The 21,634-nt window shown below is 40.2% G+C and overlaps 1 protein-coding gene and 1 long non-coding RNA gene across 2 annotated transcripts in view; one reads left to right on the top strand and one right to left on the bottom strand.

Moving 5' to 3' along the window:
* The window catches only part of adgra1b (adhesion G protein-coupled receptor A1b), a 175,378-nt gene that overhangs the window by 19,611 nt on the left and 134,133 nt on the right, over positions 1 to 21,634 (top strand). Inside the window, exons 3-6 of the mRNA XM_005462956.4 lie at positions 16,656 to 16,727; positions 19,239 to 19,310; positions 19,490 to 19,561; positions 19,895 to 20,058. Coding sequence (XP_005463013.1) covers positions 16,656 to 16,727; positions 19,239 to 19,310; positions 19,490 to 19,561; positions 19,895 to 20,058 — 380 coding nt within the window. The remainder of the gene's footprint in view (positions 1 to 16,655; positions 16,728 to 19,238; positions 19,311 to 19,489; positions 19,562 to 19,894; positions 20,059 to 21,634) is intronic.
* Positions 2,034 to 13,291, bottom strand: LOC112841985 (uncharacterized). The gene is made up of 2 exons (XR_003213511.1): positions 13,234 to 13,291; positions 2,034 to 4,262 (listed from the first exon to the last, which is right to left on the bottom strand). It is a non-coding gene; the product is annotated as an uncharacterized LOC112841985 (long non-coding RNA).

Raw genomic sequence — 21,634 nt, 5'->3', positions numbered from 1 at the left:
CGCACCATATGCAATCTCCCAGAGGGCTGCATTCATGCAGCCTGATGATGAGCTCCATGATAGCTCTTCCTGTGTGCCCCCCTGAAGTCAGCTATTGATTGCTTTCACCTCCGTGCAGCCCAGTGATAGCTGCTTTTCTACCTGATGGTGACACAGACACTGGCTGATGAGGAAATCAGAAAGGGGCTGAAATCACACAGAGTGGATGGCTTGATAACTTGCTCTGTTTCAGTCAGTCATCCCCAGAGGTATGTGCATGTGAAAGCACACATATTAAGCTCACCATGCACGCCAAAACACACACACACACACACACACACACACACACACACACACACACGCACGCAAACTACATCAGTGACTGCTGTGAATATTATTACAGTCAGTTTTGGCCCCCGTCTCCCCTGACTGCTGACTGACAGTTAAATTTAGATTGGAATAATGGCAGCATTATTTCACTTCTTTTTGGGTGGCTGTGTCGCCTGGTGACCTACAGGATGGTGTCACCTGTCTCTCCGGGCCTTATTAGTGCCATTAAATTGTCCGACTCTCTCTCCAGTTCCATTGGAGTGATAGCGATGATGATTGCAAGGCTTTTAAGGACATTCAGCCAAAGGTCTGTCGCGCCTGACCTTTTGGAGCAGCAGTTTGCGTGGCCCATCCCTTCCTTCACCTCACTCCCTTGGTTCAGTCTTTCCATTCTTCCTGCCACATGCAGCATTTGGCAGAGATACGCCTGTTGCTGAAAGCTGATGCCAAACCAGGTAGCCTCAGTGAGTTGAAAGTGGCGGCCAGCTGTTCCCTCGTCTGGCACAGCCGACTGACTGCCTTCCTGTACGGCTGGCTGACTGAATGGATCTGAGGGTTGTGGAGAATTGGCAGCTGATTGACAAGCTTAATAAGGCATGTGTATATGTTTGCACCACTCCTGCTGCAGCTGCGCTCTCAATGTTCTTCAACAAACAGACCGTTTGGGGCAAGAATGGAAACTTGGATCCCACTGCAAGTTTTTTTTTTTTTTTTTTTTAAATGAAACAGAAACTGATTTGCACATCTTTTCTTATTTAACACTGGCTCTAGATATGCAGATAATTTTAGTTTCATTCATTTTTATTCTGAGGCATTCTGTTTCCTTTCTAATTCAGTTTAGGCACAGACATAATAAGACAGTCAAAGTACTCTGTGCATGACCAACTGAAGTCCAGCAAACATAGAAGGTGGAAGTTGGTAGACGTTTTTAGTACATTTGACGGTTTATTCTCTTTAAGCAGTTTTTATGTCCTGTGGACCACTGAAATTAAAAAAAGTGCTTCAAAATAACCCCCTGCACTGCATGCCGATCTTTGCTTTGGTGTTAGTTCAATAAACAATAACTGTCAAGAATAACTGTCACTTTTTTATCTCTCTGCCATAAAAGGCTGAGGGGGTATTATCGTCACACCACCAGGCGGGTGGGTGGCGTGGACACCCAAGTTTGTGAATGTGATAACCCAAGAACAAGGAGATTTTGAAATTCGTACCGTAGGTGCATCTACTAAAAGTCTCAAATTAGTTTGAATCTCAGTGACGTTGACTTCAAGGTTAAGGTCAAGGTCAGAGTCGAAGTTTTCTTAAGATCTTGTGAACACCATAAATCGAGAAAGATGTCACGTATGATTTTCAAAGTGATACTATAGGTGCATCTACTAGGAGGCTGAGTACCAGATATATTATTGGCACAATATACTAAGCACGCAATTTAATAATTTATTGATGGAAGATCTATATACTGGTACATTTACCAGAATACTGACTTATTAGATTATTTATTAGTTATCAAATCTAAACAATATAAATTAGTAAAATGAAGAATATATTAAATAATATGTATACTGCAAAATTAATGATAAATTCATATAGAAGATTTAATACCTGTTGGGTTGTTCATAAAGTCCCTTATAATATGATGCTTATCCAAACATTGTGTTCTTGTTATGAAACAGCTGTGTGCAGGCAGGAAAAGGACCCAAAGTGCAGACTCCGGAGACAAAACGTAAACTCAAAAAACAGCTTTAATGCTGAACTGAAAAAGCAACAAACTTCCAAATAAACTTACACAAGCAGGCAGCCAGAACACACAGCAAGACGAGGGTGGATAAGGGTAGATCGCAACACAGACACAGAGAAACACAGGGCTTAAATACACAGAGGGAGCAATCAGGGAACGGGAAACAGGAGGGAAACACAGCTGGGGCAACTCAGGCCTAACGAGACAAAGGAAGCAAAACCAGACACATTAACATAAGACATGGACTTTCAAAGTAAAACAGGAAACATAACACAGAGACGCAGACTTGACACGGTGACACAGCAGACAGGGGAGACAGCAACTATGGATCACAGACAGAAAACCAGAACATTAATACAAAACCCACACAGAAAACCTAAACTAAGAATAAACCTATAACCCATAATATAATGAAATAAACAAAATCAAAGAACCAAAACCACAAAACACTGGGTCGATGACCCAGGCACCCTAACAGTTCTTAGCCCCACAATGTTGCTGCCTGCTCTGCTGCAGTATTTTCTAGATTTTAAATGCTTTTATAGTGCCTTATTTCAATAACTTGATCGATAATCAGCGGCCGCTCAGCTGCACCAAAAAGTTAAAAAATTTGCACTGACAGTTAAAGTGCATAACAAACACAAAAACACACTCAATTGAACTGTCAAATGTATAACTATATATGATTTGGGGTTTTTGTATAAGATATTTGTATAAGTCATATGTATGTTAGTGTTCACATTACCAGAATCTTAATTTAGTGCACTTGTTCTTTGGCAAAAGTAGAGCAGAAAAGAAGAGCGTGAAAATTCGATGCACTCATATTTTTAGGTTTAGGCATCAGTTGAATGTTAATCAAATGTAGCACTTTTCATGAAAATCACCACAGTGGTTATACAGTGGCGCTTGGGGAAAAGTTAGGTGCTCCGGAGACAAGGTCTGAGGAAACACTTTAATAGTAATTTCACTCTGAACTAAATGAGCATTAACTTTTTCATCCGAGGTCACGGGGGAGCATTATTAGGCTTCCCAGTCCAATTCTGTGATGAGAGTATACTGTTTTCCTTGTAACTTACTAATCCTAGCTAGGGGCTCGACTCATATATATCATTATTGTTATCATAGTTGATGAATGATGGAATTTCTATAGCACACTAAGCGACTTTATTAATCCCCCATAGAAGTCTCTTTTGATGTGATTTGCTTGCCCCTGTAGGCCAGATAGAGTCCTTTTAATGGAGGGTTCCTGTATTGTGGGTGATGGCCTGAATCCCCCCCATATGGACACCGGCCTACTGCCATCAGCCAAACTGGGTCCCACAGGAGCAAAGCAGAAACAAAGCCCATCACTGTTCTCTGGTCAGGACACTAAATCTAGCTTTTGCCACTTCATCATGTGTTTCCACCGCAGAAGGCCTTGCTGTGCGGAGGGTCTGTCTGAAAGAGACCAGGCTGGCATATCCTTCTCATACTGATTAGACTCATGAGTAAATGTTTTTATACAAAGATTGCACTTAATTTGGAACTATTATGGACATTATAATACTCTATTTACATTCTTTATGCAACATCTAGAGTCCAGTGTAACAATCCAATAACAGCTACAGAAAATAAACGATTCCTTAATGATAAGGTCGAGATTCTTCGAGCACACTTCTGTTGGCTTCAAGCATATTGTTGATTATAGGTGTCAGAGAGAGGAGCGGGTATTTTTGAGATCATGACAGTGGCTATGACAGCAGATTTATCCTTCGCAGACTCTCCAAATGTTTTCTTTACTGAAAGCAGAGGATCTTTTTTTTTTCCGTCTATTTGACCAAACATTATTTGTCTAGCCCTGAGGTGTTTAGAGGCAGGCCGTCAGACTGAGCGGACCACGGCTCAGGCCGGAGACAGTATCAGAATTCAGAGTAGCATCTGCAATTGCTCATCCTGAAAAGTGGATGTCAGAGGTGTGAGGCAGCGTCCTTTAAAAAGTTTTGCGAGTCCTGTTGTTCGTACTGACAAAGTGACGTTTATTCAGTCTTCCCTGTGAACGCCTCTCCTTGGGAGGTGATTGATGATGGAGTGGCAGGTCGCTGAAGGACACATTGCCCCGGCCGGTTGTGCATAAGAATGTGCGGCTGGGTAACGTCCAGGGCTCCGAGTGCAGAGTGCAGGTCCGGAAATGCTCGATGATTATGTGATCATAAACCGGACTGACCCTGAGGTTTTCCTGCAAGGGTTAAAGGTTAATAGAAGGGACAGCTAAAAAAATGAGAGCATTATTAGACTTCTCACAGTCCACATGCAGTTTAAAGGAAAAAAGCCTAAGATTACACGTGTTAGTGTAAAAGAAAAAGAAACAAAATCTAATATTCAAATCATGAACCTTTCCATTACTGATTGACAATTGAATAAGTTCATTTTGTTTTCTCATTAAGAACACTTAATAGATGGAGTGAAGCCATCTGATGAAAGACTCAGAACACATTTCTAGGTAGTGCCACAGCTACTTGTTCAATCTATTTCAATTTGTTAACCATTTATCTGTAATTATTACCAACTTAACTCATAATTGTATTTATCCTTCTTAGGCATGCGCTCTAGTTTTCATGTAAGACAACATTTATGTGGAACATAAACCGCAGGTGAACTTGGGTTTGCTTGCGCAGTGTTAGCTTGCTTTACATTTTCCAGATTTCCCTGCATCACACAGAAGCATTGGTATAACCCCCTCAACCCCCTTTGTTTACCTAAGAGAGGACGTGGAGTATGATCAAGCCTTAAATGGATCAAAGCGCACGCTTGAAATATGAATGCTTTTATTGTTATTTTACAGGAGACCATTGCTGGGTCGCAGCTGAGGTAAAACATGTGAGGAGCATGGGTGTGACCGACTCACTGACCAAGTTTGGAGAAACAGAGGGGGAGACAGAAGAACAATCCGTCTCCCGCTCTGTTTGGGTAATCACAAATAATCGTCACCCGCGATTAAAACAAACAGTAGATGAGGAGCGTAGACTTACAGCGCAGATTGGTTATAATATTCAGGTCTAACGTGGGAGTGTTGGGAGTTGCTGTTTGCTTTGTTGTGTTATGCTATTTAAAAAACCAGCAACCAAGAGGGCATCAAAAGTGTCTCTTAAAAGAACTTCACACTCTCTTTGACCTTTTGTTTTGTTCTAATAGAAATCTCTCACACTGATGAGAGGAGTAGTTCCAAAATTGGATACCGACGCTGAGCTGTTAACAAAGAAATTTTCTTCATATTCCTCAGAAGCATTTCCCCCAGTCTGCTGTAAAACCGCCTTTGATGCTTTTGTGCAACTCTTTTAATTTTAAGTGTTGCTTGACTAAAGGTTATTTTTGCAAATGTGACTGCTTTTACTGTTACTTTTCTTCTAGGTCAGAAGTGAAACCGGAAAAAATCCTGACAAATACTTCACTTGCGCTGTCGATCGACCCGCTAGGAAGGAACCTGCACTCCATCAGTGCTTGAGAAATATTAAGTCGTGGCTTTTAAACCACAGATGTTTAAACTTTTCCCCCCAAAAACAAATATATTCACAGTTCATACAGATTATTTTTAGATTTACATGGGTCTACGGTGACTGTTTGAATAATTCGAATAAGAAGGTTGAATAATTAATTTGTGCCCACAGGTGCTGTGGTGCCTACTGTATGTAATATTTTATAATGCAAACACACACAGGGAAGTCCGCCGTTTTAAGCTCTGGCAACGGTAGCTAGAAGCCTGTCACAATGCATACACATTCACTCTGTTTAATTGGACTGAACTGTCTGACTGTCTGCCTTTTTCCCCTTCTCAGTAAGCTTTCAACACACATTTATTTACAATTCAATAGGTGGTTATCTGTCTCAGTGAGCGTTTGTTATAATTCAGTGGATGTGACCAGGCCTTCCCTCAAAGCACCTGCAAACTCACCCATGAATATTTAACATGTGAATAAATGGTTTTAATAAACACCATCCACATTACAATCAGGTCTGGTGCCAATATACTGTAGGTTACATTTAGTCAAGTTAATGACAGAGCCAGTTAGAGTTTCCATGGGGGCAGCCTTTCATCCAGGTTTAGGTTTAGGGAAGGCTGGAGCCTAGTCTAGATGAGATAAAGGGAAAGGCAGGGTACATATTGACACAGTTCATTACCCACAATTCATTATTATTGCAATTTTCGTTATTTTGCAACATGCAAGGTTTTGCGATTGAATGGGGTCGATTATAAATAGTTGAAAATCACATGTTGCTGCCTTCACAAACAGAAATTCACATTTCTGTGTAACTATTACATTTGCGCTCAGCAATCTTCATGTTCTTTGAGTTGAGTCCTCTTGAACTGGACTCACTGACAAACACTGACGGCAACATGTTGGCGACCTTACACAATCTGTCTAACAGCCAATTAAACAAAAGTTTGCTCGGGTAACTTTATGTCAGGATGATGTTGCATGAGAGGAGCCCTCTTGTTCATAGTATTTCTAAAGTGTTTTCATTTTTTTTAAATAAAATGTTGATATTTGGTGTCCCTGCATTGATACAATATCACCACACAATTTGTCGCAACACTCAGACTGGACTCATTTTAGGTTAGATGTTGCTATCTTCTCCTCTCAGATTACAACATCAGAAAAAATTAAGCAGAATCCACAAAATTGTTATCGAAATTTAGATCACAAATTTGTTATTTTTTAAAATACGCTTGAGTGTGTGATTTGATCTATGAGGTGGATTTTTTTTACACAGCCATATAAGGGAGGAGAGGGTGACTATGAAGGCGGGATGTAGAAAGAAAAGGTAAAAGAAACAGTATAATTTTTTTTTATCTGAAATTTTTGAATTTGCTGAATACAAAGGGTACGTGGCTACAACCCTCTGGAAACCATGAATATGTTTTTTATGGAGCAATTCTTCCAACGGTTGCTAAGATATCTTCAAGTCCATCGATCCATTTTCTTAACTGCATATTAAATTCAAGGCCATGGAGATGCTTAAGCATAACCCAGCTGTCATAGGACAAGTAGCCAGGTCCATCTCCACAGATCTACCACAGAGAGACTGACAATCATTCATATCTGCAATTTAGAGTCACTAATTGATCAAACATCTTTAGACTGTAGAAAAAAGCCAGAATGTCTGGAAAAAACCCATCCAGGCACAGGGAGGAGATGAAAACTTCACACAGAAATGCCCCAGAACCTTCTTGCAGTGAGGCAAGAGTACTAATCACTGCTCCACCAATACAAAACCAGTTGGAGTCAACCTAATAAGCAGCCAGCTTTAGTTTATTACTGATCTAAGAGAAATAATACCAACTGAATATCTAGTCTTTTATACCCTCTCAGTTCTTTCTTAGTTAGGGAAACTCTTCTTTTGTTATCTGTCAGCCTCTATCATCACTCTGTTTACCTACTCTGACAGTGGGGAGTTTTCTACAGTTATGGTTCAGTCACACTAGAATAAAAATAGGTCAGCAACCTCCTTGAGACTTGAATAAAAAACACTGGTTGCCAAGAGAATGCACTGGATTTTTTCAGACTGGGTAACTTTCTGCCAGCAGCTGCAGCAAACAACTGATCGCCGAGATGTTGAACGTGTAACACACTTAACTTCTGCATGACCACTTTCAATTGCAAGACAATTACACCAGTCACCTGCTGGGATGCAACCGGTCTCCAAATATTTGCAGCCCCACAGACTAAACGCAGTCACTCTCAGACAGATAGAACATTCTGCACTGATGACTCGTCTGCGACACATCACTGTGCAATACAGAACTCAAATGGTTTTATTGCTATATTAAACCGAGGTTTCTGGGTACCTTGCATCGTTGGCAGTTAACCTGCCATCCTGCAGCTTCTGCATCACTGTTTGTGGAGGAATTTCAGTTCCAGATCTATGAGGATCTGTCTGGACTCTGAATGTAAGTCATTTCTGTGTATGTATACACACTAGATTTGCTTCATATGGCAACATTTATTCATAAACAGATTGCATGTAATTGTTAATGTGGCCCCATTCAGTCACAAACTGATAGCAGACTGACTCCGTCTTATTGCCGTTTTATTGCTTATTCACTCACACGAACTTGACACACAAAGCAACCATTTCAAAGGCAACACGCTTGTAAGTTAATTACATATGGTGTCAATAATTTTGGTCGTACTGCAGTCCCCGACTACTTTCCCCTAGTGTGACGGTAGCGTTATTCTGGTCGTTCCACTGGCCACCATTGTAGCTACATGGGGAGAGTGATCAACAAAACTGGGATGCTCTTTTTTTTTGGTTGAGCAATGAGGCTTTTATTTTCCTGCAAGATTTTGTAGCTGATGGCAGACTGATTTGAATCGTGAAAATGAGTTTTAGTAGGAACCAGTCAAAATGCAGGTGTTGTCATTATTCTAAGACCACTAGACTGTACAGCTGAGACTTCTATTACTAAGTAAAGATAAGTGAAAGAAAGAAAATCTGTCAAACTTAAGACATGGTGCTTGAACGTTTGGGAATCACTAAAATACAGTGTGAACAGCATTTTGAAATCCTTTGAACAGTTGTTTATTTATTTATTTAATTTTTTGGAATAAAATCGATGAAAAAGTTAAGGAGTTATCCAAGTTGGTGCACTGCTAGTTAAACCATTTTTAACTCTACCCCATCTAGTCTTGCCTGCAGTGGTATGTGTGGGAGTGCAGTATCTTTGTATCGTCACTATTCTGAATATTAGTCTTCTGTTCTCTAAAACCAAGATGGCCTCGCATTCACAAATGCTGAGACAATATTGCGCCACTGAGAAATACGATGCAAGTTCAGTTAATGAAAGCACGTTGTGGCCTCATTTCATTAACTGTGCACACAATCGAATACGTCATGCGGCATCACTTTCCATTTGGACGAGTGTCCGAGTACCCATAGGAGGCTGCAGTTTTATTTGCTTATGTACTTCAAGTAGAATTTGACTTTCAGTGAAACTGATGGCGCTCTGATAATTCAATCAACACTGAGATTTATTTATGGGGACTATGCATGATTAAGTATGGCTTGCTTTTAAAGAGAAGGCAGTATTGTGTCTGGAGCATGTGTGTGGTGTGTTCTGCGTGTGGAGATTTATCACAGCGACTGAACGCCTGTGCACGCTTCTTTATTAGCGTAACAGTGTGGTGCGGTAATCATTTGGATTCGTGGAGGAATCCACACATTAGTGTCACATTGCAAACAGGCTGCTCTCCTCGGGATCACGCGCGTCAGGAGAACCTGAGCTGGCTAAGATATACAGTCCAGTTTAAATTAATTGGGAAGCACTTCAGTAGCTTTTCAAACATTAACCACAAATGGTGGAGTTTAAACTTAGGGTCGCTACTGCTACTCAAACAGGCAGGACCGGGGGAGTAGAAAATGGTTATTGTTTAAACACTCGTCTCATTTGAGCTGCTCCAGCTGTATCTACAGCGGATATGTGGGGCAAGTCTCCCCAAGGTAGTTATCATTTGTTTGTGTGTGTGTGTGTGTGTGTGTGTGTGTGTGTGTGTGTGTGTGTGTGCGCACGCATCATAAATACTCAGTAGTGGCCAGAGCTTTTGTTTACCTCAGCTGAAGAGAGAAGTGGGCTTTTATTTGAGTCGGGCTATATTATCAGACTCACCACTTATATTCGATTTCCCCTTAAATATACTCTATAAGTATATTTAATGTGGTGAAGCTAGGAGACTCCTTTTTTTGACATTTTCTCCACTTTGCTGTTATATGCTGCCACTGTGTCCTGTTACTTCAGATTCAGAGCTTAGAGCCTGAGGTGGCATAATCTCTTTTCTTCCTTAGAAAGCATTTGCTGTAAAACTGCAACTGTTTACGCAGGAAGTGTGGAGTTTTTTTTTTGTCAGTATACACTAATATGCAGATTAAACCAGTGTGAGATATTTTCCTTTCTACATTACAGCCATAATGTAGATTTTACTGAGTTTACAATACAAGTTATTATAGTTGTATTAGCTGTATTTTGTGTGGTTTGTCATTATGCTTGTACACATCTTCTTTATGTTCATAGTCCCCAGGTCTCTGCTGCTGGTCACTTGTCTCACAGCTAGTTTTACAGAATTATGGAAGTTAATGGAGGTTTCCTAACTGGTGAGTTGCAGGCCAAAGTTGCCTCACTGTGAGTGGATCTTGGATGGGTTACAAACATATGGCTTGACTTTGTCAAAAAAAAGAAAAAAAGGTCTGAGTGTTGGTTCTTGCTGTGTGCTGGAGTGGTTTTTCCACTATCAGAGACAGAAAAGAAACAAGTTCACGTCCTAATCTAAGTCAAAAATGACATGGAATATTTGGCACAGATGAGACAATGACAAAGAACGTTTCTTTTCAGTCAGATTTAAAAAAAAAAAAAATTATTACCAGGCTTAGTTACAATTATTTTAGAAAAATGTTTGAATCCTGCAGGGAGATCCTAAATTGGACTGACCTGAATATTACATGCAGAGCTTATAATCCCTCCATAAATCTCTGGAGCTGTATAGAAGTCCATATTTTTCCTACATGTAAAGTCTAGTAAACATTGTATCGGACTAAATATTAGATCTAAAAGGTACAAATAAGTTTTATTAGATTTTAAGATGCAATGAAAAGAAACTACTTGTGTTCAGCCCAGTACTAAAGAAAATGAGGCAATACATTAATTTAACCGATAAATGATTTTCTTTTTTATTCAAGTTAACTGGAAAGCAGATAATATACTCTGACAGGGTGCAGCGGTTCATCAAGACTTCAGGGTAGAACTGGCCTACCTTGAATCCAGAGCTCTCAGCAACTGAAAGCATTTGGCACAAAGAACACCCCGGACTGCTGAGAAGCTTTAATCCTATATTAGGCAACAGTGGGGCAGTATTTGTCTTTCAAAAGTTAAGTAGCTGCTCTCATTAAATCTCAGATGTTAATGGAGTGTTGTTAAAAGAAGAGGGGATGCTACACAGTGGTAAACATGTTGCTGCTGAAAATGACCTAATAGTTCTTTTTTTAAATGGCTCTTTTTCTCAGTTTAAAGATTTGAGATGTTTCCGGTGTTCTTCTTTGAATGAAATATGTATTTATGATATTTTCAAATAACTGCATTCTCTTTTTAATTTACATTTTACACAGTGTCCCGACTTTTTCAGCATTGGTTATGTATTTTGAAGGTGAATGCTCTACATCTCTGGTTTGCTTTGCAAAGCCATGGCCAGGCAGTCACTGATGGGTCACTACGCCTGCATGACTGGAGCTTTAGCAATTTCATAGTGACAGCCACCAATTTCTAGCAACCACTTGCACCCAGTTGTGGAATACTCATTTTTCCGTAGTGGCCAGTAGTTGCCAGGCGGTCTTTAACCAGTTCTCTGGGCCTATGTGACTGAGCCTTGGTTAGAAACAAATGCTTTATTTTGGTGATAGATCTGGGGTACCTTCACTCAGTGTGTGTTGATTTTTTCCCCCCAACTCCTAAACCCCTAAGCCCTAAACAGGATAAGCAGCTAAGAGAATAGATGGATGGAAAATAACCCTGAATGAAACTTAAGCTCTTCGATGTGTCGACTTTACTATAATGACTGAGAGCGAATGTAAATCAAGCCGCCTGGAACCAGTGATGTAAGTGACAGTAAACTCAGCAGGGGTCTCAAAGCTTGTAGCAGGGAAATTACCTTGGCAAAATTAGAAGTGTTAAAAACAGGGTAGAAGACATTATTGCATTTTCTTAGGGTCCTTAACCAACAACTACAAATCCTTCAAGCTTTACACTATGATGAATGAGGACATTATGTCAGGCTGTTAATCACAGAAAAGGATGCAAAACTCAATTTCAAATAACTTCCTCTGATTGTTCTGACTTTTGGCATCTATTCTGTTGCATTATGTAGCAGACTCCACCCATCCTGAGCCAGCTAATGACACACAATCATAATTTATAACATTTATTTGCAGATATTTGTTGGCTCAGGCCTGATGACCCTAAAAGGTTTTGCCTGTGGCTTTAAAAGTGACCGTATACAGGAAACCACTAATACAAACAGGGCCACAGCTGGCATGGTCTGTGAAACCAGGACTACAACATCATGACAGAACAATTATTCTCTTAATATCCAGAGGAAGTTCAGACACATGAGTACCTACTGTAGGAAATGTATAATTACCAATCAGCCAATTGGTTGTTTTCTGTACTTTATTCAACTCAAATCACAGCAACAGTGATTTGCCCCAAGGTGTTTAGATTATAAGGTAAAGACCCTGCAATAATAGAAGGAAAACCTAAAAAATCAAATGAACTCCAGTGAATTTTCCACTTGGCAACAGTGGAAAGGAAAAACTCCCGATTGGGCGTGAGGGGAGGAAAACAGGACAAAAGTAACATTGTGAAAGAGAGCCAGAGATGAATAATAACTAATGAATAAATGGAGAGTCGTGGATAAAGACAAAGAGAGTGAAAAGAAGTGAGTGAAGAAGAAATACTCAGTGCATCATGGGAAGCCCCCAGCAGCCCAAGGGAAGGTTCAGGGTCACCTGATCCAGCCCTAACAATAAGCTATATCATAAAGGCATGAACACCGAAGGCTCTGCCTCTAATTTTTTTTTATCTAAATTAAAAGAATTAAAATTTAAATTCAATTCTTTTTTACTTTTAAAATTTATAACACTGGTTCTCAAATTCGGGTCCAAGACAGGAGTCAGCAAAATAATTTTCTCTCGATCATAAAACTGGGTTATAACCATGACAAAAATGAATATCTAGGTAGTGACCATTCATGACAGTCATCCATGTACATCATCCATAATTAGGGATGGGTATTGATAAGATTTTCACGATTCCGATTCCATTTTCGATTCTGTTTAACGATTCGATTCTTTATCGATTCTCTTATCGATTCTTATTTTTAAAAAAGGAGAACACTAAGGTCGATTAGCTTAGAACTTTGTTTTATATCTTTTCTTTGAACAAGATAGAAATTTAGGAGTAACATGGCCTTACAAACCCAACAGTGAGATCTTAAGAGATCCACAGCCTACGGCTCTTCAATGGGGTGTCACAGGGTCCCCAGGAAAAAAAATTGTAAATGTAAAATAATAAAATAAATATTCTTAACATAACATAAATTATTCTGTAGCAATTACACAAGAATATCCAGTAATGTCACTGCCTACAATTAAACACATTCACTTACCGAAAATCGGGGGCATCTGCTGTGGCAAATGGGTGCAAGCCTTTGACCACAAACTTAGTCACTGCTCGGTGACATTCGTCTATCCTCGCCTGAAAGGAGACGCTACCGGTAGACTGCAGTGAGAACTGCCAGCCAGACTCTGTCTCTCTCATCATGGTCACCTAGATGCAGCGCACAGTAATGGTAGGTTTTGTAATAAGGCAGATCGCGCTAACATAATATGCACTGTTAGCTGATTATTTACCTGCCGCATTAACGGGAGAGGACGTGCAAACGTTACCGCTGCTGCTGGGTTGAGATTCACGAGTCCGGAGCGGAATTAAAAACACGACATTCATTTAAGGTTATCGCGTGTTTTGTGAGCAAATGCTTTTGCATATTCGTAGTGTTTCCTCCTTTAAATGAAATATCTACTTTGCAAGTATTGCAAGTTGCCCCGTTGTCATCCATTCTCGTAAAGTATAACCAAACTTTTGAGCGTTTGAGCCGCTTAGGCGCCCTGCCAGGTAAATAACGCTCCGCAACGTGGTGACGTCATTTGGGGCGACAGGAATCGATAAGGGAATCGTTTGCAAAAATGGCAAACAATTCCAAGGAATTGAAACAGTTTCGATACCCATCCCTATCCATAATCCACTTGCATTTCAACACAGAATACACATTATAAAATTAACAAAAAAAACTGTGGTTAAGTCATGTGGTCTAGTGTATTTTGGGGTTTCTTGAAAGAAAATCAGATGTGAAAAAGATGAAATGTGACATTATCTTTGGATGCAAACTAATGTGATATTTAGAATCCACACATGCCAGTATCATTTCCTAAATGTTGTCAGTACAAACAAGGCAGTAAGAAACATAGTTTTGACAAAGCTTTATGTAGGATTATTATCACATTGACCTACAGATCAATCTGTTGACATTGAAGGAGAGGTCAGAGGTCAAATGTGACATGATATTTTAAATCTTTATATGGTACTGTCTATTTGTTTACCACGTACACCACACTTGTAATAATCATAGTTTCTAATTTGTCAATTTTGTCAAGTTTCATCGAAATTCATTTGAGACTTTTTGAGCGATCCTGTTTACATATAATGACATGCTCGCACAGACGGGCATAAAAAAAACTTTACCTCCTTGGTGGAGGATTTGAGTATTTTTCTCAAATTAGTTATAATTCCATTCAGTAAGTTAATAGGTCATTAAAATAACAGCAATAATGGTTTGCACCTATTAGCCAGTTAGGTAGCTGGTGAGAACAGGCAAAACTTTTACCTGGTCCACGTCATCAAGTGATGCCTGACCCATGCCAGGTTAATTGAGAAACTATGCAGGTGGTAATGTTGTATTTAGTTTTAATGACAATACCATAAGAAGGCCAAAGTGCACCATTGGACTAGAAAATTAGATACTTGAAAAGTCATAATGCTGTCAAGCTGAATCCAAATGCAATGAGATTACCCTCAGAAGTATATAATTGATATAAACATGATTTAAAATGCATTTTTGTGTTTAACACTATAAATTAGAAATATGTCTCTGAAATATGCAGTTTTTACAGTGAGATTTGATCCAGTGGCATGAGAGTATTTATTGTGGTAAGATGGTATATGATACTATGTATATTTAATCAGTGTTAGGATTATAAGGGAGTCCTCTCATGAAATCTTCCGCCACTTCAAACCTGCTTTGTGGGATTCCACATTTCCCAATAACACTTGCAAAGTAACACATTTACTGTGTGTAGACTCACACACACAACAGTGATCTCTGCCCTTTGGTAGGGCACTCAGTCGATAAGGTGGAACGTTTTGAACGTTCAGCAAATTCAGAGGCAGTAGAGCAGTGAGCTACACGACTGTTCGGGATAAAAGGAGGTGCTACAGGCGCAGTGGATGACCTTTTGACCTCAGGCCTGCACCGGCTCTTTTGTAGACTATCATACATAATCAAAGATAACTTTGGATGAGAGCGGAGATGAGAGCTAGCCGTTGGCTGACCCTGTTGGACTAGGAGGTTAGTCAATCAGGAAAGGAACTTCAGTATTCTTCCTAAAGCGTGGTAGCCCCTTCCTGTGTGAATAACAAATCCTGGAGGATGTCCATACAAAGTCTCATTAGTGAGTAAGAGGCATACAAAGCTGGCATGCTGAGATTATGAGGTGTGTGAAGCACACATGACCACTCATATGTGATGAAGAGCATATATTTTTGCATATAACACATAGTTTGGATGAAAGTCCGCTTGGAGAACAAAGTCTTAAGAGTACAGACCAGGCGTGTGTGTGTGGTTTGTGTGTGGGAGTGTTTTTTAGCACGGACCAAACAACAAGACACAGATCATTAACCCTAAATGAGACTCATTTTTCTGCTGCTAATGATGGCTTGTATCAGTATGACTAACTAATGCTTTAAATCAACTGAATTAACACCAGTTACTGTAAAACCGCCACAACCAAGGGTTTTCTTTAAAGTCCACCAACAGTAGGGATATAGCTATCAACGCCTTCAACCTCCAAGGAGAAATCTGCATTATTGAACGGCTCCTATAAATCTTGCAAATCCATTCTGAGCTTTTTGCTCCAAAACTGTCCCATATGTCAAATGGAAGAGCTGAGGCGTTACTTTTATTTTCACTTTGGGATGATTACTGTGTCCTTTTGGTTTTATTTCGTTTCTTCTGGCTGACCCTGAATTGACCTGTTGGATAATTTGCTAAAGTTTTAGTTGAACTTTGTTGTTGCTCACATTTGGAAAAAGGCACTACCCTTCATCTCATTCTCATCACACTGGACATCCAGTTCAGAGTCAAAGGAAACCAGGGACACAATTTCAGGAAGTTTTCTTTGGCCATCTGAGAAAACCGGAGAGGAGATTTTTCTGGAATCCAATTTTAGCATCATCCGAGGTTTTGGGGTAGGCAGAGGGGGTGGATTAGAAGTCCTTGGCTGTAACCGCAACATGTGTGTTTTTGTCTCTTGGCTGGATGTGGTCTGGGTCTCCAGCGTGGAGGAAATTGTCTGTGTCATCCAGCTAACAGGTGCTAGTTAACCCACAAATACTGTCTCAATTAAATGTCAATGTAAAATAGTAAATCTAATATAAATTTACAAATAGCTCAAATATTTAATTAGGGTTTTTTTTTTCCATTTTAAATCCATTGGCTGTTTAGTTCTTCTTGAAAGCTTAAAAAACACTATTCTTTGCTTCAGTTCTAACTGCAAGCAAGCTATTACACGGTGAACTGGACTCTGCTGTGTGCACACTGTCAAAGAAACATGCTTTTGCAGGATGGTGCTGGCTTATATGGTCAGATTTTTTTAAACCAAGCAAATTGAATCTAAGAAATAATTCCTAAACATCCATAGATAGATAGAGAGATAGACTCCTATCTGACTCTTTTTCTGTGTCTCTTTTCTCCAGGGACCTGAGGAATAATTTGATAAGTACAGTGGAGCCTGGGGCTTTCCGTGGTCTGCTAGCACTGAGGAGACTGTAAGTATGATGAAGCCTTGTAATAGCCTTCTCCAGGGGACGCGGGGAGAGTCCTTTGGCTTTAGAGACAACGAGAAAGAGTGTTTTAAAGTACAGAGTTGAAGAGTGGACTGAAGTGTTTAACTTAGGCAAAAGGCCTGCAGTACAGTTTTAGACATTCACAAACCTTCTGTGCCTGAGCAAAGCTAACTCAGGACACAGAGTTAGAGTAAGAACAGAATAGCTGTAAGTTAGCAAACTGACTCCGAGAGCAGTCAGCTTCACAGGATGATGTAGTTACAGTTTGCTAACAGTATCTACCATTGAAACACTCTCAATTGGACTGCTGCAACCCCTCGAGATGAGGAAGAGGATTACGGGATTGACTGAGCTTGTGAGCCCCGGCACTCTGCTGGCATGCTAACTGCCACTGGCTGGTGTTAGGACCTTACCAGGTCGGAAAAATGCAACCTCAGATCATCAACAACACATGACATAACACCCTTATTGCTTCAGCAAGTGTGAGCACCTGTATAAATGCAGTGTGCTGAATGAACACACAGCATGATAAGACAGTAGATTGCAACACTGACACAGAGAAACACAAGGCTTAAATACACAGAGGGAGCAATCAGGGAATGAGAGACAGGAGGGAAACACAGCTGGGGCAAATCAGGGCTAACGAGACAAGTGAAGCAAAACCAGATACATTAACATGAGACACGGACTTTCAAAGTAAAACAGGAAACATAACACAGAGACAAGGGGACACAGCAGACAGGGGAGACAGAGCAACTAAGAAACACAGACAGAAACCAGAACATTAACAAAGAAACCAAAACACTAGAAACAATAAATAATGGCAGAATCAAAGTACAATAGTAAAGAAAACTCAAAACTCTGGGTCAATGACCCAGGTCTCCTAACAGAAAGGACATCAGCAATGTCCTGAAAGAAGCAGTTGTTATTGCCCGTCAGGCCATTTCCAAGTACATCTCAGACTCTACAGACCTCAGTTAGCATGCTATATGCTAAAATTCATTCATTCAGAAGGACCGAACAAGTCTAACTTGTTTGGAAGGGCTGGCATGAGGAAGTGTCTTCTCTTTAAAAAGGACATAGCAACACGACTTAGGTTTGCAAAGTTGAATCTGAACAAACCACAAGACTTCTGGAACAATATTGTTTGGACAGACGAGACCAGAGTGGAGATTTTTGGCCATAAACCACAGTACCACAGTTGTTGAAAACCAAACGCACATATCAGCACAAGCACCACATACCAAATGTCAAGCACAGTAGCGGAGGGGTGATGATTTGGGCTTGTTTTGCAGCCACAGGACCTCGGTGGGCACCTTGCAATCTTTGAGTCGACCACGAATTCCTCTGAATACCAAAGTTTTCTGGAGTCAAATGTGAGGTCATCTATATGACAGCTAAAGCACTGCGCCATGTATAAATCATGGCCTGCAAACTGAAGCAACATTGTTAATGAAGGGTGGGCCAAAATTTCCTCCACAATGGTGTGAGAGACTGAAAGTCATACAGAATGACTTCACATTGTTGCTGCTAAAAGTGGTTACTGCCTCTGAAGCTACTGAATCATGGAGTGTACTTAGTCAGAAGGTGTATTTTCTTTTTACAATGCCTGTAAGTAAGACTATATATAGTCACCAGGGTGTATTTTATTGCCTGCAAGTAAATGTTCTGTGTATAAAAATTACATAGCAATTTTAAAAACTTTGAATGTTACTGCCTTACTAAGTTAAAAATGGCACTATGCTTACATCAAATAAATTCTTCTTTCCAATTTTCGATTAAAGTTATGCTTCTGTTAAAGTTACAGCAACATTTCAAATGTTTTACAGACTTAATTGGAAGGCAAATATTCAAAAAGCAAACGCAGTATTAAAGTTAGGCTTTCCTTTGTTTGTGGTTTTTGTTGATTTCTTCTCTTTGGGTCATTCTCTCAATGATTACCCTCATCCTTTCTACATATAGGCTTAGGGAATGAGTGACATGATTGCAGCCTGATAGTTAGTGGGATCTGGGCTGGCAGGGATGCAAACAGTGAGTTAGCCGCGCTGATTTGGGGCGCGTGTGCGCAAGGCTCGGAGAGCAGCGGAGTGCTAATTTAAGTGCTCCCCAACTGGTGATTATTCGAGTGCTCTGCTTATTTTCCCACAGCTGCTCCAGCAAAGCAGCTCTTTAATTACAGAGTGTGAGGGCACAGAGCCACGGACGCGACAGCGCTCAGCCACTCGCACATGGAAGCCCAATGCGTTTGCACATGTTTGTCCATTTCGTGCTCTGTGTGCCAACAATGGTTATGTGACGAGTAAAAGGTCAGGACAAATATTCCAGGAAGTTGAATAGGCTTTACAGCTGTTTAACTTCTCTGTTCAAGCAGCCATGAAAACAGACATATTGCTTTCCAGTTGGCTCCTGTTCCAACTCGTTCTGCACAATAATATCACCAAAATTCACCATATGAACAGAAGCATTTTTCTCTTTGCCTTTTTGTTCATATAGGGATCTGTCCAACAACAGGATTGGCTGCCTTTCCCCTGAAATGTTTCTCGATCTGGGTAACCTCTCGAAATTGTGAGTAATCCCCTAAAATTGGAAACATGTATTGCATCTCTTTGTGCTTTGTATACACCAAATCTGTAGAGGATATGTTTGATATGGCTTCAGTAATGTATGAAAAAAACCAGTAGTAAAGCCTTTTTGTATGTGAGGAGTGATCTGTTTCTCCCTGTGTATGTTTTTCCCACAAACAGGAATTTATCTGGGAACATCTTCTCCACTCTGACCATGGGACTCTTCACACACCTAGCTGCTCTCCGACTACTGTAAGGGAAACATACATGTGTATAATGGCCCGATCCATTCAGTTTTCTGTGGTTGGGTCACTTGTTTGTTGTAGTTTAGAGCATCGATGCAGTGGTAAAAGTCAGTTATTGGCTGTTTTCACTGCAGTTATTTTGGCTTGTTAGAGGAAGAAATGACATTAATAATAGCTATGTAGCACACACAGTAGGTTGGAAGTCTTGCCAATGAGTGACCATAATACATGCACTCAGTAACTAGACCTGTTTTTCCTGTTATGACATCAAATACGTGTTAGATGAATAAAGTCCAAACATAGGCGCATGGGTTGTAACAGCATGCTGTATTCTCACCAGGCACTTCAGCACCGAGACTTTGTTCTGTGACTGTCAGCTGAAGTGGCTGCTCATCTGGGCTAAAAGCAACTCCGTAAAGATCGGCAATGACACGGTCTGCGTTTTCCCTACCCACCTCCACGGCCTTGAGTTTCGCAACCTACGCGAACCGCAGCTCAAATGTGGTAAGGATTTAGCTAATGGTGGTGGCTGGCATTTACTGTCTCCTAAAACTGGTGTAAATGTTGGGGATATTTAGAACAAAAGAACTTGACTGTTGAAAGTTTTTAGCTTGCAAAATAAAATGACACTACACACTAACCTGTTATTCATATAGGTCATATTAAACATGGCCAAAGTTTCACATAATGGGATAATTGTATTTACAAGTCATCCCTGTGAGCCAAAACCTCAGACTACAGACTGCTCTGTTGCAGTTTCTTTCATGATGTATTTGACATGATACAGCCACTGGTAGCTGGTATAGGCTCCAGCCCCTCATGACCCTTATAAGGATAAGTGGAAGAGATGGATAGATGGATGAAAGGATGGACTGGTTGCAAGGGAAATTTGCAAATTATCTGACTGGTTGCAGTGGTCCCTGGAGGTTGCTGGAAGTCACTAGGCAAAACTGATTGCAAAGAAAGTGCTAAACCAAAATCCCACCTGTGAATGCTTTATTGGCTGGCAGCTTGCGGTGGTTGACTGTAGTTTGCATGGAAGATGCCAACTTGACTGTAAACACTCACAAACTACTAGCTAAGATGTAGTAAAACCTGAGAAAGTATGATGCAAGTTGGAAATGGAGAAAATTTGCCCCACTAGGCAATATGTTTCCAGTTTGTGCTGCACTTTTCACAGTTTCACAAGAATAGCTAGCAAGTGTTTGTAGACAAGTTAGCCTGTGATTGTCACAACCAAAGCAACCACAAAGAAGTATTTCTTAACTGGTTGGGAATACAGATTCTTTGCTAGCAACTGTGTGAGTGAGTGGAGACTGGAGGTCACTGACGACTCGCTAGAACCTTGTTTTTAGCAATCAGTTTCCCAGTGATTTCTGTCAACATCCAGAAACCACTCACCAACCAGTTGGGAAATGGACATTTTTCCTTGGTACTGGCGGATCCCAGATGGTCATTGACCAGTCTCTAGGCCTGTGTGGCTGGAACCTCAGAATTGTCACACGCTCAAAATGGCTGAGACATTAATACCATGTGGTTTGTGGTCATTTGTTTTCCACACCTCACTATGCCCCAGTTCATATAGTTTTTTTTCCTGCTCTTGGATATCTATGATGAAAATGATGGGTTGTCTTTAATATAGCCATCTCAAGCACACAGCTTTGGCTGAAAGTTGACCTAAAACAATTACAACCTTACAGCGAGAGGAGCTGAAAAAAACACAAAAAAATAATAAAAAAAGAAATAAATGTGTAAATGTCTTGATTCTGACAAAGGACAGGCTAATGGGACACTACAGCCCAGTAAAAGGTAAAAAAGAATTAGTTTGAACTTCTAAGGAGCTACTATTTTTGAGTCCAAGGATAAAGTTATGAAAATAGAAATTAATATAGAACCACTTTAGAGTAATAATAAGGGATTTATATTTAAACACACATTTATTTTATTACTAACATTACGCATATTATAGCGGATAGAACACAGATGCTGAGACAAAGAATCTGCAGTGAAGTTAAGTTTTATGGCTGAAGTGACATAACACTGCAAATTATGGCTGTATGATTATGATGTTTTATTCAAA

This window comes from Oreochromis niloticus, linkage group LG13 (genome assembly GCF_001858045.2).
Source record: "Oreochromis niloticus isolate F11D_XX linkage group LG13, O_niloticus_UMD_NMBU, whole genome shotgun sequence".
NCBI classification, from domain to species: Eukaryota; Metazoa; Chordata; class Actinopteri; order Cichliformes; family Cichlidae; genus Oreochromis; species Oreochromis niloticus.
Note: the sequence above shows the minus strand (reverse complement) of the source record. Positions and strands in the feature narration are given on the sequence as shown.